A 17,812-nucleotide genomic window follows, 5' to 3' on the forward strand; every position below is an offset into this window, starting at 1 on the left:
ATTAATTTTTTCATCAAATATATTTTTATTGCTAATTAAAACTGTGATTGATACTATCATTTTCGTGATTGAATCAGAAATTGGTTTTGTGTGTAGTTTTGTGGAACTTGGTGTTTAATATTACTCGAAAAACAAAATCATTTAGAATTATCAAATTAGTTATTATAACTATAATTATAATAAATAATTTAATAATTTATAATTTTAAATGATTTTCATATTTCATAATTATTCAAATATTTTTGATTAAAAATCCCGAGAATTCACGCACGTTTTTCCGAAAAAGCGGGAGCGAAAATATGGCTCCCGTCAATTTCTGGGATCCTGTTCCCGGCGAAAACCTCTAGATAGAAAATAAAGGTGTGGACGTTACACGCGTGAATCGTGAACGAAATCTGAAGTAGAGGTGTGCGCGTGACACGAAATTATCGTGACACGCGTGAATCACGTGCGTCGTGAACAAAATCGAAAGCAACTCTCGTGAATGTGCGCGAATGGGACTAAAAGAAATATGTCGTGCTTGAGCATGCGTGGGAAATAAAATCGGTCCGTGAATGTGTGTGAATAAAATTTTTGCAAAATCACGCTCACGAAAAAAAATCAAGATTTAATTCTTACTCATATGTTAAATGAAATAATTTAACTGTTAAATTATATTCTATTTTTGAATTTTATTACCTTTGCTCACTCCCGGTGGAAAAATGTCATGAGTCTCGTGAATATGTCGTGAATCAGGTGAATTGTCATGATTCGTGCGTGAGTCTTTAGAAGAAGTTCATGCGTGAGTACTGGTTTTCATTTCGTGAATGTGCGTGAGTGTGAGTGGCTACCACACGTACCCTGCGTGAATAAACATTTTGCTTGGTAAATTTGCGTGAGTGTGAGTGAAATTTCACTCACGCGTAAACCTCTAATGGAAATAATTGTCAATTTTACCATAGTGTAATAAACATGGGTTCGGCAGCTTTCGGGGCATTCCCTAGATTAATAGTCCGTACTAGTGGTTCAAATCAGATTCAAAACGTATATTTTTCGACTTTTGACTTAAAAATGTCTTGGAAATGTTGACTTTTCAACATACCGAATTTTTTGAAGTTTTTTGGAGTTCGGCTAAATTCGGAAAAGTAGATTTTCGATTTCCCATTTTGTTCAATTTTTGAGCTGGGGTTAAATCGGATAATTTTACAATTGTTTACGTTTTCCTACATCAAAAGTAACAAAAGTCTACATCAAAAGAAACAAAAGTAAATTAACCCTATATTGCCCAAGCCCGCCTTTAAGCTGTCTTCGTTAAAATGGGGAACTTGTAGTAAAACACGCCTAAAACAAAAGTTGATAAGATGAAAACAAAACATAGTTAAAACTCTAGAATGGACTTTTCTGCATATAAAGGATTTTGCGTATAGATTTTTCTTGTTTCGTTTTCTTGCTTTCGTGCCATAAATCTTGATTATTTTATAAGCAAGTTAAAACATGGGGCATTAGAGGTTCAACTTAAAAAAAAAATATTCATATAATCTCATGTGCAGAAAATTTTATTGAGCCGACGGGCTTTTTGGGCAGCAAATAAATCAATTACTTCTTCAGTCGGCACATTTATTCGGCGATGAACCGATATTAATGCCAATCCATTGAGTCTACTCTCGCTAGTCGAATTTCTAAGATACGTCTTTAATCTCTTCATTATTGAAAATGAAAGTTCGGATGAGTACGTAGTAAGTGCAGGGATGGAAAATGCAGTACTATAGTACTTTTTTCAATACTTTTTCACCCCGGTCAGTACCGTAGTACCCCCGCGAATGATTTAGTACCTTTTGTGTAGACATTTTTGAGTCGATATCAGATTTATGGTACAATAGTCTTTATCAACCTTATTTGCTAATAGTCTTTACAAATATGGCAAAATAGACATGTTCATGTGGGAAGAAAATCTCGATTTTGTAAAAGACATAGTCAAAAACAGGATTTTATTGAACTTCAAGAATGTTTTAGTCGAAAAAAGAATGCGATTCTATCCCTGCCAGCATTTCAATGTTCCATTTCATCCTCATCGCTACCACAGACTCGTAAATGTCACCACAACCATCGCGAACTGTGATGGGGTAAGCATATTAAAAAGTACAAAATGTACATGAAAGTATTTTGCCATCACTACTGTTAGAAGAGCAATTTTTTTTATTTTATTTAAATAAAAACGAAAATAAAGTTCTGAAAACATAGATATTACGCTTAAAATTGTGAAAGGTGAACAATTTTCGACTTTCTAAATAGAATAAAGTGATCGTTTTTCAAATATTTTTCCAGACACGCTGTCTCCATCGAAAATAAACAAACTGGCTGATAGACGCTGCAATATGTAACTTGCTACTTAAAACTCAGCATCATTCTTTTATTAATGCAAAAAATTATGTTAAATGTGATGAGATAAACCGAAAAATGTTATTTTTATAAGAAATTATAAATGTTTAATCAAATCAATAAACATCTACACAATCGTGTTTTACTTGACCACAATGATTCTTCTACAATTACCTTAAAATGCACTTTTTCTGATAGTTTGCTGGGGTTCTTTTTGGCGTCCTTCGAAATTGATCTAAATAGGCACCTAATAATTGCACTGATGAGAAACTTTTTCGTAGTAACTTGGCTGGTACAACTTCTCAATTGTGACGGCGCTTTTCCGACGAGTTTTTGATGTCGTATATGATTGTTTTCGACGTAGTGGGGATTCTCAGAAGCGCCCCCAAATTCAAAAAATGTTGGCAGGGTATATTATCGATTTTTTATTTCGGTAGAAAATGTTGTCAAAATTTTATTTCTATACAGAATTTTTGCAAAATTTTATTTTTATAGAAAATTTTGTCAAAATTTTATTTCAATTGAAAATTTTGTACAAATTTTATTTCTATAGGAAATTTTTGCAAAATTTTATTTCTATAAAAAAAATTTTTTTGCAACATTTTTTTTCTACAGATTTTTTTGCAAAATTTTATTCTATAGAAAATTTTTGCAAAATTTTATTTATATAGAAAATTTTGTCAAAATTTCATTTTCTTTAAAATTTAGTCTCTTGACAATAATTTTCCAGTGAAATTTTTGTTGAAATTTAGTAAAAAGTACCTTTCCGCTCAAAAAAAAAAAACCTTTTTTGTACTTTCTTAAAAATTGTATTTTCCATCCCTGAGTAACTGGCAAAGTGACCAAAATTTTTAAAAGAATATGCACGTTTGGAAATATCTCTTTATTGCACTCTCCAAGTGCTTCCATCGCTGAATTAGGCAGGTTCTTTTCGCAGGTTTTGCGAAAGAACCTGCGAAACAGCCAATCACATGTGTCTTTGGCTGTTTCGTTGTTGTTGCTATGGCCAAACAAAGCGAGTCATGTTCACAAAAAGAACAACAAACACAAATAAAAAGCAGAAAGACATTTTCCAAAAATGAAATTTGTGGTGCGAGAACAAAACCAATTTGTTTTCTCGACCATCGTTTGACGGGCTTTTCAACTAGTATTCTATGATTTGTGCAAGTTTTATAGGTAAGCGTTTTTCAAAATAAAACCTCCAGCTTTTCTTCAACATCTTCGATAAGATTTTTCTATGCAGCTAAAAATATATATTTATTTATATAAAAATATTCATTCATTTCGGGGGGGTTTGATCCCCCTCACCCCCCCTGAATACGGCCTTGGGAGCTACATCTAAATCTGAACCGATTTCGATGATTTTTAGCACATATTGTCAGTACCATAAAAGATAAGAGTAAGCCAAGTTTGAGTAAGATCGCTTAATAAATAAGGTTTTTATGGCCAAATTTGGGAAAATCGGGCGATACATATATATGGGAGCTATATCTAATCTGAACCGATTTCGATGAAATTTTGCAGACTTAAAGGGTGATGAAAAAGTTTACTATGTGGAAAATTTGATGACGTCGGTTTTTAAAAAATCGCAACGTGACTCCATTTGTCGAAATCGGGCGATACATATTATGGGAGCTATATCTAAATTTGATTCCAAATTCAATAGCGTTCGTCCTTGTGCCTAAAAAACGCCCTGTACCAAATTTCATTTAAATCGGTTAATAATTGCGACCGGAATCCTGTGAACAACAAATACATGGACAGACGGACGGACACCAAGCGCTAGATCGACTCAGGAGGTGATTCGGAGTAGATCGGTATATATTTTATGGGGTCTAAAATCAATATTTCTGGTAGGCACATTTTTTGGGTGATCAAAGTTATTATACCCTGACCACTATGTGGTTTAGGGTATAAAAAGCTACAAATATAAATGAATACTTATTTATACAATTTTGCATCATTGGTTTAATATTTTTGAATTAAGATTTTTTTCATTAAATTATCTGTCATAATGTGATTACTGACTACTATTTATACATCAAGAGCATTGCAAATATATCGCAAAAAGAGAATGAAAATTTGATGAATGGGATATGTATCCTAATTTTAATTTTATAGGCACTAGATTTAAAGCTAGATAGGTTCCAAAAAAAATGTTCTTATTTTAAAAAAGCCGAATTGGCTCGGAATTAGGTTGTCAATATAACCGGGTTTTTTGTTTCGATTCATCCGAAAATTCCAATTTTTACAACCCGGTTTTTTGTGTTTTTTTATTTTACAAAAACCGGTTAAAACCCAAAAATTAAAATATATTAGCAATGAGTTTTCAATACTCTTTTTATTCCAAAAAGAAAGAATTATTTCATTGCATTGTAATGAAATCAACATTTTCCATTTTGAATGCCGTTAAGTTGCTCCCTTTGAAACTGTTATTTTCGTTTATTTTTTATGAGAGTTGACGTTGAAAATACTCGTCTACAGACTACAAGTCTTCAGTGCATTGTATATACTGAAAGAAAAACATTCATAATAAATTTTCTTTGGATCCAAGTAAACTTTAGTGTACAATCATTTCCGAAGATACAAACAATGTTTAAATATTTGTCATTTCTAGTTGTTTGTCAATTCTACTTTTCCTTGTTCAGAATTCCTTAATGTATTTTTAATATAACATTACTTTGTTATACTCTTTGTAATTACAAAAAAATTGTTTACTATATTCGTCCCACCTTCGCGTATAACTCACAATGGACACAACATTGTTTTTCTTAACGTACATATATTTATGCCTACGTCATTTATCAATAAAAATCTGTCGCTTATTAAAGTGCTAAATGTAGCAGACATTACAAAAAATTTCTTCAGGAATAATAAATTAGTGGAAATTTGTACCTATGATGATGACAAGTCACGCCAATGGTCGAGGAACTATTTTATTTATCATATATACAAACTACACATGTGTTTGTTAAAGCAAACACATATTTTAACGGGAAACCCAATTCCAATTATAGGTCCTTGGGCCGGGAGAAGTAGGGGATTTTACCTAATATCAATAATGGAAATATACGTCATAAAAATGCTTGAAAATTCCATTTACTAGAAAAGAAATACGAATAAGTTCAAAGGGGATTTTAATAATAAAGTTTGATGATTTGAGGTTTATTTTTATTTTTCAATATAATCTCCTGAAACTTCAATACACTTAGTCCAACGCTTTTCTATCCCTTGATTAAAATAGATTTCCTCAAGGTCTTCAAAATAGTGGTTTACAACTGTAATTGCATCTTCATTTGAGGTAAAACGCTTGCCAGCAAGCCATTTTTTAGATTTGGGAACAAGTAAAAGTCTCTGAGAGCTAAATCAGGAGAATCAGGTGGGAGCTACATAAAGAAATAATGAACTATTTTGTGAGAAATTCGAATTTAGTAAATCTTTATGCTTAATTTGTGTATATTTTTCCCCCGTTTTTTAGTTCATTTAACTAACGTACGCAAAAAATTATTAGAGTGAAGGAAACTTTCTCCAAATATAATAATTCCATGAACTAAAATAAAGTTAAAATGGGCTTTAGTGAAATAGAGAGTTCACTTCGTTTTGAGTGTGCGTTAGGAATTTAACGTGATTTCAACAGACGGACGGACATCACTAGACCACTAAACTTATGAGCCTCCAGAATGCAAAAGTGGGGGTCGCCAGGAAGTTCCCGAAATTAAATCTGGGGATCGGTTTATAGTTGGGGATATAATTATGAACCGATATTTTAGCATGGTTGTAAGAGGCCACGTACCAAATATATATTTAAGGGCCAATATATATCTAAGGACCGATATCGACCAATTTTTGCATGGTTGTTAGAGATCATATACACCCAAAAAAAAGTGAACCCACCGTGAAAGAAAATGTAGGTTTATTTTAGAAAATTTTAACTAAAATAGTTTTCTAATGGCAACATGTTATAAATAAGTTAATACTTTTTGTGAAATTGAAGAAATTTTTTTAAAAATAATTATTTTTTTTCTGTTGTTTAAGAAAATTTCATATGTTGAAAGAAAAAATTGGATTTAAAAATGGTTAAAATGTCTTTAGCGCTGTACGAAGTTCAAGACAGGCACAATTTTAGTCAAATTTACTCATTTGAGTAAATTTAAGCAAACTTCTACCATTTTAGGAAAATATGAACTAATTTATTTTTTAGTAAAATTGTGCACTATATTTGTATACAACTTTTTTCTTATTTTTAGTTCACGTCATTAAAGTTAGCAAAAAATTATTCAAATAAGGAACATTTACTCATATTGAGTAGAATTTAACTAAAATCAACTAATCTTCGTGAACTGAAATAAAGTTCAGTTGGCATTAGAGCCCCTTTTTTCTGGGTGTACTAACAGCACGTACCAAATTTCAAACGGATCGGATGAAATTTGCTCTTTCAAGAGGTTCCGCAAGCCGGATGAAGTTTGCACGTCCAGGAAGCTCGGTAAGCCAAATATGGACCTATTTTTCATTGTTGTTCGAGACCATAGAAGTACGCAATTTCAACCGGATCGGATGAAATTTGGTCCTTCAAGAGGACGGGTAAGCCAAATCTGGAGATCGGATTATATGGAGGCTATACATAATTACGGATCGATACGGACCAATTTTTGCATGGTTGTTGGAAATCATATAACAATTTTCATCACGTAACGGATCGAATGAAATAAATATGGGCGATGTACGTAATATATAATTACAATACCATCCGACCTACAGTGACACACATAAGTATTGGCACAGAACTTCATTATACCCTAAATCACATAGTATCGGCAAAAAATGTGTCTACCAGAAGTATTGGTAAAATATATACCGATAGACTCAGAATCACATCCTGAGTCGGTGTAGTCCTTGGTGTCCATGTATTTGTTGTTCGCAGTAATCCGGTCGCTATTATTAAACCGATTTTAAGGAAATTTGGTGCAACATTGAAGGAAAAATAGGGGAATATAGGTACATATAACATAAACAAATAGTCCATTTAATGTCTAGGCTGTTTAATGCTGTTATCAAACAAAAAAGAATGCCCACCAAGTACTAAATGTACCAAAAACCTAATTTAGAACAACCTATGCCAATAATTTTGTTCATAAAAAATTTTCTTTTTTACATTTTTTATAATTTAAAACGTTAGAGAACAAAAAATTGTTAAAATAAAAAATAATCTAGATGGTTAATGCAGTTACAATCCGATGTATTTTTTTATTATAAATAGCTTTATCACTTTTAACATGTGGTTGTTATCAAAATTGTTCGGTGTGCCAATACTTATGTTTGTCACTGTACATCAATAACAACTACTTGCACCAAGTTTTAAGCCAATAGCTTGATTCGTTCGGAAGTTAGTGTAGTTTTAATAGGAAACGGAATGACAAAGTTTGTACATCCCCATCCTATGGTGGAGGGCAAAAAAAAACACTCATAATATTAACGTTCGTTAATACAATGAAAATTACGCTAATACAAAGAAGCCAATCGTTGCATTAACGAATGTGTTCGTTGGTTCAAGATTAATTATCAAACTCGTTAACTGTACGAACATTATTCGCTTAGTGTGGGCTAAAACAATACAAGTATTGCCCTAATATAAAAGATTATGCAATTTTGAAATCTTTTCAATTCTTTAAAGAGTGGTGTCAGGGGAAGTCTGGCACAAAAACTGAAGTACTGATTAATCACTCCATGGTTTCCACACAAATTTCAAAAAATCATTCGTTTATATACAGAAATAGGGAGGTTATGCAGATGTAAAACGGACCGGCTTAACAAACGTCGGGTAGGGGGTGTTCCCTTTCAACCAATTTTTTGGTTTTTAATTGTTCTGTATTCAAATCGTTGGACAATCTTCTACATTTCCTGTGAATTTCAAGCCTGGTTTGTCAAGGGGAGATATACTCCTCAACATACCATACAATAAATCGGAAAAAGTAAAAGTACTTTAAAATTGACCATATTAACATTTGTTAAAGTGTTGGACACGGATAACATGCCATTCCCAGACATATACCGGAAAATGAAGCACCCTTTACGTTGCCAGTCAACTTCATGTAAATGGCAGAAGCCTGTGGAAAAATCATAAAATTATGTACCGAGTTCCCATGTATCGACAATCTTCTACTTTTATTTTCAAAAAATCGGGCAAAAGGGAACCCTTCCTTCGCTTCTAAATCGGAGAAGGTTAGATTTTGCTCTATTTTTAGTAAAGGGACGCCACTTTCTCTGCAAATTCCAAGAAAATCTGTAAACTTTTCTTCAAGTTTCATAGTGTGGGGCAAGGAGAAGGTTCCCGTCCAAATACCCAAAAATCAAGTAAACCATATTGATTTCATTTTAGAGGAGGTCTCCCTCTACGACCAAATATCGAAAAGTGATGTAGCGAATATTGTGTAAACGTTCCAGAAAATGTCAAGCAAATTAAAAGCCAAATTTTGCAAAAAGCAGGGCAAGTGGCGGCCCCTCTTCCCGTCCAAATATCACAAAATCAAGTATCCAATATTAATTTCATAACCTCTCCCCACGTCCTCTGTAAATTTCAAGTAAATTGCAAAAGTTTAATTGTTTTTCTGTATGTACTTAAGGAGAAGCGGATGTTTCCCTATGCCTTTTTATTTTTCCCCGGCCAAATATTAAAAAATCAGGACCCTGATATAGATTTCATAACCTCACCCTGTTTTCCGTAAAATTTCAGTCGGGGGGCTCTAGTTTTATTTTCACTGTACTTTAAAATAGCAAAGGAGAAGTCCCCCCTCCCGACCAAATATCGAAAAATAAAGTAGCCTTTTTTGTTTAGACGCCTCCTTCAACCTTCCCTGAAAATTTCAAGCAAATCGGATAATTTTGTTCCAAGTTTCAAAAATTCGGGTAAGGGGGATGTCCCCCCGGCCAGGTTAATTGCATAACCTCACCACATGTTCTCTGTAAATCTCAGGTAATTTTGAGAATTTTAGTTTTTTCACTGTGCTTTAAAAAAAGTCGGACAAAGGTTAGGTCCCACTCCGCGACGAAATATCGAAAAATAAAGTAGCGGATCTTTGTCTAGATGCCAACCCCAACCGTCAGTGAAAATTTCAAGCAAATCGGCCAACTTTGGTCCAATTTTCAAAAAGTCGGACAAAGGGGAGGTCCCCCTCCGCGACCAGGTGTCAAAAAATGAGTTACCCTAATTTCACCACATGAGCACCCCTTACGATCTCTGAAAGTTTCAAATACATCGGTTCAACCGTTTCCGAGCTTACCCGGAACATACAAACAAACAATGATTTTCTTAATATTAGGAAAATTTTACTACCTTTCCATACATGTATTATAAATTAATTCTTTTGTCATATATCGAAAAGTTCATTGTGAGTCTATGGTAGAGTCTATGCACGTGAGTAATATTTTACTCACGCTCACGCACACTCACGACTGAAAAATCATACTCACGCACACTCACGCACGAACTTTTTTGGTAGGACTCACGCTCACGCACACTCACGAAAAGAAAATTTGTACTCACGCACACTCACGCACGAAAACGTCGAAAAATACCGTGACTCACGAAAAATATCGTGATTCACGAAAAATATCGTGACTCACGAATAATTTTATGATTAATTTACCTTACCGAAGTGTCTGAAAACATGAGCATTATTAAAATCGAGTGTTATTAAACTCTTAACATCCCAGGTTTCACTAAAATTGTTATTGAATTTAACTCTTATGCGTTTTATGTTGTTGAGCAGAAATATTTTCGTGAGTGTAATTCGTTACTCACGCACACTCACGAAGATATTATTTTCGTGACTCACGCTCACGCACGACATTTTGGTTTGTTAATCACGCTCACGCACACTCACGCTGTTGTCATGAGCGTGACTCACGCACGAATCACGAAAATTTTCGTGAGTCACGACAATTTCGTGTCACGTGCACATCTCTAGTCTATGGCCCTTCTGCATAGTACTCAACATCTGTATGCCTTCCCAGTTCTCCCTTTGTTGTGTCACATTCATTCACTTTTTTGTCTATGTTCAGGCCTTGATCTTATCAGACACTGTTATTATCTTGACCAGAAAATTCGATTCTTTATATCTATCATGATCCAGGTGAATAGGATCTAAGATATAGCAAACCACGCAATCAAGATGGTATTGTATGTAACCATGCCATGCATTATTTTGTAACCGAACCGAAACTACTTACCACTATTGCATTAGGTGACTTGAACTTCCAGCAAATATCCTTGCATATACATTGACATAAATATGGACATATCCATTAGAACCCCACCTTTTCAAGATACTAGTTTCAAGGATAAATACTTTCTGTAAGTGCGCAATAAAATGGGACACACAGACATATATTCCCTCGGCAGTTATTAGCAGACCCCGTATGAAAGCAGCAGAAACTCAATGACATCAAAACATCGGACATGTGTGGATACAAAAGTGTACACTTTTTGTCTGTCAATGATGTATAGATATTGCATTTTTCACTTAAAAGGGTGGTATCTATTGGCGACTTTTTATGTAGTTTATGCATGAATTATTCAATGAAGGATTTAATGAAGAAAGCTTTGCGATATACAATGTTATACGAAGTAGAATTAAACTAGAGTGATTAAACTGACCTATTTAAAGCCGTGCATAATTGCGTACAATTAGGTTAGTCGGGTCTGATTTAATTACAGGGTAGCTGATACGATGTCTTACCATGTTTGTCAAACTGAAACGGCAGCTACATGATATTTGTTTCATTGACAACTGCATTGAAAAACAAAATTACCTAATTCCAAATATTTTGTATGTACTTTAATTATTTGGGTATTGAATTACTTTTAAAACTTATATTTGTCTTCTATGCTACTCAAAAATGGCATTCGTATTTCAAAGACATGCCATCCTTGTGATTACCACAATATTTATTTCAGTGAGATTATATTATATAGAAAGCACCAAATGATTTTGCATTTGAATTTATTTGCAAACAAAAATATTGGTGATTTGGTTCAAGTGTAATAGTGGGATTGCACTATATTCGATTAGAAAATCACAACCGTATATTGCTGTCAATCATCTAGATCAACACGTCAATGCACACGTTTTGTTCGCACTATTCGTTATCGGACGACCACCAGAAGTAATGTTCAAACTCAAGGAATGTTATATGCAAATGCGTCCGGCGATTGCCGCTATCCAAACATTTTCTTTTAGATACGAACAAAATTTTAGACAAACGAAATTCTTCTTCATTCTAAAGGGTGATACGGTCAAAATTTGGTCAAGGGAAAACGCGTGTAAATCGGTGAAATCGTTTATTTAAAAAATCAAATAAATTTTTTTTTTTCAAGTTCAATTAGTATAAAATTCAGGAAAAATATTCAGTTAGGCTTTCGCTTTTCCAAATCCGAATTGCCGGGCCTCACGCTTGACACCTGCCATCAGATTTTGTGAATTTCTGTCAACCAAGAAATTTACGTGAAAGAGTGTTTGAATAAACGTCTGCTGCCTTTCCTGAAGAAACACGGTTGTTCCGTACTGTTTTGGCCGGATTTGGCATCTTGCCATTACGGTAAAAAGGCCATGGAGTGGTACGCCGCCAACAACGTGCAGGTGGTTCCCAAGGACAAGAACCCTCCCCACACGCCAGAGAGATACACTGGGCTATTGTCAAGCGGAACCTAAAGAAGACAAAAAAACTGCTAAGGACGAGCAGCAGTTCAAGGCAAACTGGCTTTCTGCGTCGAAGAAGATGGACAAGGTGGCTGTACAAAATCTGATGGCAGGTGTCAAGCGTGAGGCCCGGCAATTCGGATTTGGAAAAGCGAAAGCCTAACTGAATATTTTTCCTGAATTTTATACTAATTGAACTTGAAAAAGAAATTTAATTTGATTTTTTAAATAAACGATTTCACCGATTTACACGCGTTTTCCCTTGACCAAATTTTGACCGTATTACCCTTTAAGCGTGATATAATACGTGAAGGTGATTGAAATCGGTGAGCTTTAATTTAATCGTGAATTTGTTCGTGAGTGTGATTTTTTTGTGTCTCTGTTTTACAGTGAGTGTGATTTTTATCGTGAACGTGTATTTTGTGGTGAACATGAATTTTATCGTGAGCGTGCGTTGGATCGTGAATTTTTATCGTGAGCATGATTTCGGAGAAATTTTACTCACTCACAATCACGAACACAATTTGATTTTTAATCACGCTTGTTTAGTCCCATTCACGCACATTCACGAGATTTTGTCTAAATTTCATTCACGACTTCGCGTGAATCACGTCATATTCACGAAAATGTTTTTTTTTTAACCTATTCCATTTTAACTGGCGGTCTAAAAAACCAAAGTATAATAAAGCACAATTATTTGTGCTTATCCACCAGTATGTTACCAAGGAGGCCGATATCTATGGCTTCCTCCCTTCCTTCCAAATTCCTCCCCATCACTGCAGATATGTCTTCCACATCATCGCCGAATTCCTCGTCACTGGGACATCCCAATCGAAGTTCAAAATTTGTTCAATATCATTGTTTGCTTGTCAAGGGTTAAAGAAAAAATTTTAAGCGCTAAAAGAAAACTTCGGTTGTCTAAAGTTACGTTCCTCAAAAAAGCAAACTCTTCTTTCAGTGAGTGTTATGAAAATGAATTGTCTATTCCCTCGATCGAAAATGTTAAGCGAAAGTAAGCGAAAGATTGTGTTTGCGATTATTTTTTATCACTTGCTCGAAAAGACGTCACCCATTTAAATTACAGTCGAACGCGGTTATAAAGAACAACCAAGGACTAAGTCTTTTAGTTTGTTATAACCATAGTAAAGAACATAATGAACAATGGAACTTAAATGACGTTGGTACACGCACAGAAAAAACATGTTTGAACATGGTCGCAGCATCCATTCATTACTTATCTAGAGCATGTAATTGTCACGAAAACCCTGTATTTTGTCTTTGTGAAAAGAATTTTCTAGCCGAGAAAAATATATGCTGGCAATAAGCATTTAAATGGTTCTCAAATGCCGCAAACATTATTTAAATTATTATTTAAATAATAGAATTTGAGAACATTACATGATCGGGAAAATTATGTACCTGACCATTCAATTTTTTACTTTTTTGCAGGGAAAAAAAGTATTTTTATAGGTTACGTATAGATATGTCTAAAACCGTTACATGCACCCAGAAAAAAGTGCCTTCGCAACTAAAGGAAAAAATGTTCATAAATTTAGTCTAGCCATTTTATTTCCATTAAGTTAAATTTTTGCGTGAAATAATACAATTTACTTGTATCAGTAAAAAAATCCTAAACCGAAAGCAGTTAGGAATAGTCCATTAACTAGAATAAGGCATGAAATTTTACTAATACTGTTTTCTTCGCTGGGTATATTCACTGATAACATAGCATTCGTAAAAATAAACAAAAACGAACTAAAACCAAGTTTCCTCAAATTTAGTAAAATTTCTTATAAAATGATAATTCTGACTTCCTTTATTATAGAAAGCTTATCATACATACGAATAACACTTGGCATAGAAAAATATTTTAGTTCTCATACTAAGAAGTATTCAATCCTTTCAAAACTTAAGGAAACACACTTGTTAGAATATATATTTATTTTATCTACCTGTAATCGATATCTGTCATCGATGTAATCGATATGTTTGCGCATGGGTTGTTTTTTTAGTTGGAATCGTGTTGTTATGGTATACGGAGAGATTGTTAAAAAATAATATAATAAATAACAAATATAATATATAAAATATTTGTTATTTTAAATTAGTGAGAACATTTTTGGTTTTTTGAAAATTATTAAACATAAACAACAAACAATATGTCTATCAATTTTCGTGATGGTGTATAAAAAAAAGAAAACACCAACAGAATAACAACCCCTTCATTCGTCTTCATTTTGGAATCTTCAATTATCAGGTAATATTCAGTGACGCTAATCTTTTGTGAAAAAATTGGTTTAGGATTTTTGTGTTTATATTTATAGATACTGAAATTGTAAAAGGAGGACAAAATCGCTAGGCAACAACTTATTAAAAGTGAAAGGTACTAGAAGAAGAAAAAAATGTGTTTTAATATTGCAAGGCCAGTCGACGATGTTGATTCTAAATAAATATATTTAATATATTAATAAAACATGTATTTTATTGAAGAACAAATTGCTTATCGTTCATACAAATAAAAATGTCTTTGGCGCTATTCGAAGTTTAACTTTCTTCACAATGAGTTTATTTTTAACTTAAAGAAGGGGTCACTTTTTTGTGGGTGTGCGTGTATCTTCAATGTTCTCAAAGTTTGACTACTGATTTTATGTGATCAGTAATATGTAAATTAGTTAATATTTAATCCTTAAATACAGTGCGCATTTAAGGATTAAATATTAACTAATTTAAATATTAACTCTTAAGATACAAGCAGAAAAAAATTCTTACGTCTTCAAATTTTTAGTTCTATGAAATCAATTTTGATCTACAGTCAAAATTAAAATCAAATTTTTACCAAAAATTCCATAAACTACAAATTGGAAGTTAAATAATATTTACCAGAGATGAAAATAATGTTGGTAAAAAAAACTGTGTAGTGTAAAAATATCTCTATTCTTATCTAAAATTAATTTGTTTATTTTTAAATAAAAATTTAGTTTAATGCGTACTGTTTTTTTTTTTTAAGATACAACCACTATTTATTTTATAAAAAAAAAAAACACTAAACATTTTTTTTGAAAAAAATGTGGTATGCAGAGGAATCGGTGATCTTGTGCATTTAAGGGTTAAAGAAATTATTTATTATTATTATAAGCAAACACTAGGAAGCTGTACTAAAGGCACAACTTTAAAAGCACTTTCAAAAAGGTGTTCCCAAAAACAAAAAATATAAAATAAAATAATTCTACCAGGAAGTTATTTTAATTATTTTTTGGATAAATCGCTTGTTTTTAATATTTTTGAAGATTAACTGGTTTTTGTTTCAAATACGTTAAGAATACAGTCTGTCGAATAAAAGTTAGAAATACTTTCTAGAAACCGTTACAGACAAGCATTAAATTGTATTATAAAACATAAAAAAAAATTAAAAAATATTTATTTGGTAAAATATCACAGAAAGTTTTTATCTTCATTTTGTCTGTACCAAGTGTACATTTTTAAAATGCTGCCAGCAAGATAAAACAATGCAAAAAAGAATTCAAAGCAGCAAACAGGGCAAAATTAAAATAAACTAAAAAACAAATAATAATATATAAATATCATTTATTTTTCTTCCCGATTTCTGTGCGCAATATTTATTTGGTATAAAATATGTTGAAATTCAAGTCAACATCAACAACAAAATGTAACTCTTTTTTCAGGACAATTGCAGAACTCTCGTTTGTCGACAGTGCTGAAAATGCTCTCATTAATTTTCATAACAAAATTCGAAATCTTATTTTATTATAGTTATTCAAACTGGGCCAATTAGTTTTTGTACGAATTAAATAAAACTAATTTATTTCATATATTACTCAACATGTATTTGGTTCTTTCCAACTTTATCAGGAGTGTTTTATTGAAAATCAATTAGTTTTACGCTTTCTTATTAATTAAAATAAAACTGGACATCACGACAAATATTTTATTAATAATAATAAGTAAAATTATTGAAGCGAAGTCCCTTATACTACTATCACAGAACTGAACAATTTAAAATATTTCAACTGAGTTGGATTTGCAGACTTTAAGAATCGATGTGAATTCAGTGCAACGTTCGTTGAAAAGGTGGACATTAGTGATATGAGAAGCTCATGTTAAATTCATCGTTTTAGGCGTCAATTTTGTACCATTTCCGGATCCATAAATAACATTTTCACTACTTTTTTGTCTACGCTTTTTAGCTGGGTATTATTGTATTTTCATTAGACTTTTGAAAAAAAAGAACTAATTTATTTTATTATTCGACTGTATTATCATTGTTTCCAAATTCTTTTATATAATATTTCGTTTGGAGTAAGGATTTTTGTGTGTATGTATTCACCGCGAATATGTGAGTCTTCACTAGAAGCACTTTCCTGTGCTCTCTGATGCAATGGTAGATATATTTTTTTTATTAGAAATGAACCCTTTTGTTAAGGCATAATAATTATTTAATTATTAATAATATAGCTCAGTGTTTATGGCTAATATTTCGTTAAATATTGTTTTTGTTATAAACGTGTTCGACATTAGTATCAATTTTCAAGTTCGTTTTTCTCAAATTTCGTTCGGGTTAAAGATATTTTTGGGTATATGTTCTTCACGAATTTCTAAGTCTTCGCCACAACCACTTTCCTGCTCTCTGATACGATGTTAATCATATTTTTTACTCTCCTTTAGCGTAAACAATTTGTATCCGTAACTGTGTATGGAAGTCAACAACTTTATTTCTTAGTTCATTTTCCGTATCAAACTCTGAATAATATTATAGCACTTCTTTTAGCAGTGTTTAAGGCGAAAATTGGAATTTTGTTTCATTCATGACGACCAAAATTTGTTGTTTTCCACTGTCCGTCAACACAATAGTTAATATAAAAAGTTAATAACATCATTTCAATGACATTAATTAGAACATTTGACAAGTAATCACATTGTATGTAAACAAACCAAAGTGGAAATCAAAGACTTTGGCATTCGCCTATTGCTTAAAACATTAATATTTGATGAATTTCTTTCTTAATTGAAATAAAAAGACACCCATATATCGTTAGTCGTAGTACCGCACTCACTCTTCCACACACACAACAAATTAAGTTATTGCCCCCTAAAGTCATATAAATTAGGAAAAAATACTATATATACGCCAAGAAGAAATCTACACTATATGTTCATAGATATGTCATAAAAAATCAATGGTGTTAATCAAGGTAAATGGCAGTATTATTATCTACCTTAATGTTTCGTAGGCCATTATGATGAGAATCTGGTTATTACACTCGTTACCGATTTGATAGAAAAACAACAACTACTCTATGAAAATATTAATCATTCGCACTTGAACAAATAAAATCAAAATTTTTACAAATCTCTTGATGTTTACTCAATAAAACAATCGAATTGTTACTGGCGTTGAAAAACTGAATTTGTTTATAGAAATTTTTTGTATAGATTATGCAGCTACATGTACTAGAATTTACGTCCTCTCACTCAAACATACACACGCACTGCACTGATATGTACGATATTGTTGTAGTTTTCAGATAATTAAGAGTGAAAATAAAGGCGGCTGTGGTTAGATGGTGACAAACTCAAGGCAAGAGTGAGAAGGGGTTGGCGATTGTGGATGACATATGGCTACTAGGGTTGCCAAAAGTTTTGGCATATTTGTCCAGTTTTTATTTATCACACCATTGTTTAGACAAACAAAAATTTAATAAAAAATAATTGATTCAATTAAAATTAAAAAAAAAAAATGT

The 17,812-nt window shown here is 32.5% G+C and overlaps 1 protein-coding gene across 2 annotated transcripts in view; it reads right to left on the reverse strand.

Annotated features, from left to right (window-relative positions):
• The window catches only part of ATP8A (ATPase phospholipid transporting 8A1), a 69,752-nt gene that overhangs the window by 10,000 nt on the left and 41,940 nt on the right, over window positions 1-17,812 (reverse strand). The window contains exon 1 of one of the 2 annotated variants that reach the window (XM_075294125.1): window positions 17,288-17,443. The exons of the other annotated variant lie outside the window; for it this stretch is intronic. Within the exon in view, the coding sequence (XP_075150240.1) occupies window positions 17,288-17,307 (20 nt within the window). The 5' untranslated portion in view covers window positions 17,308-17,443. Of the gene's footprint in view, window positions 1-17,287; window positions 17,444-17,812 lie in introns of those variants that run through there. 2 annotated transcript variants of the gene reach the window in all.

This window comes from Haematobia irritans, chromosome 2, assembly GCF_050003625.1.
Source record: "Haematobia irritans isolate KBUSLIRL chromosome 2, ASM5000362v1, whole genome shotgun sequence".
In the NCBI taxonomy this organism is placed as follows: Eukaryota; Metazoa; Arthropoda; class Insecta; order Diptera; family Muscidae; genus Haematobia; species Haematobia irritans.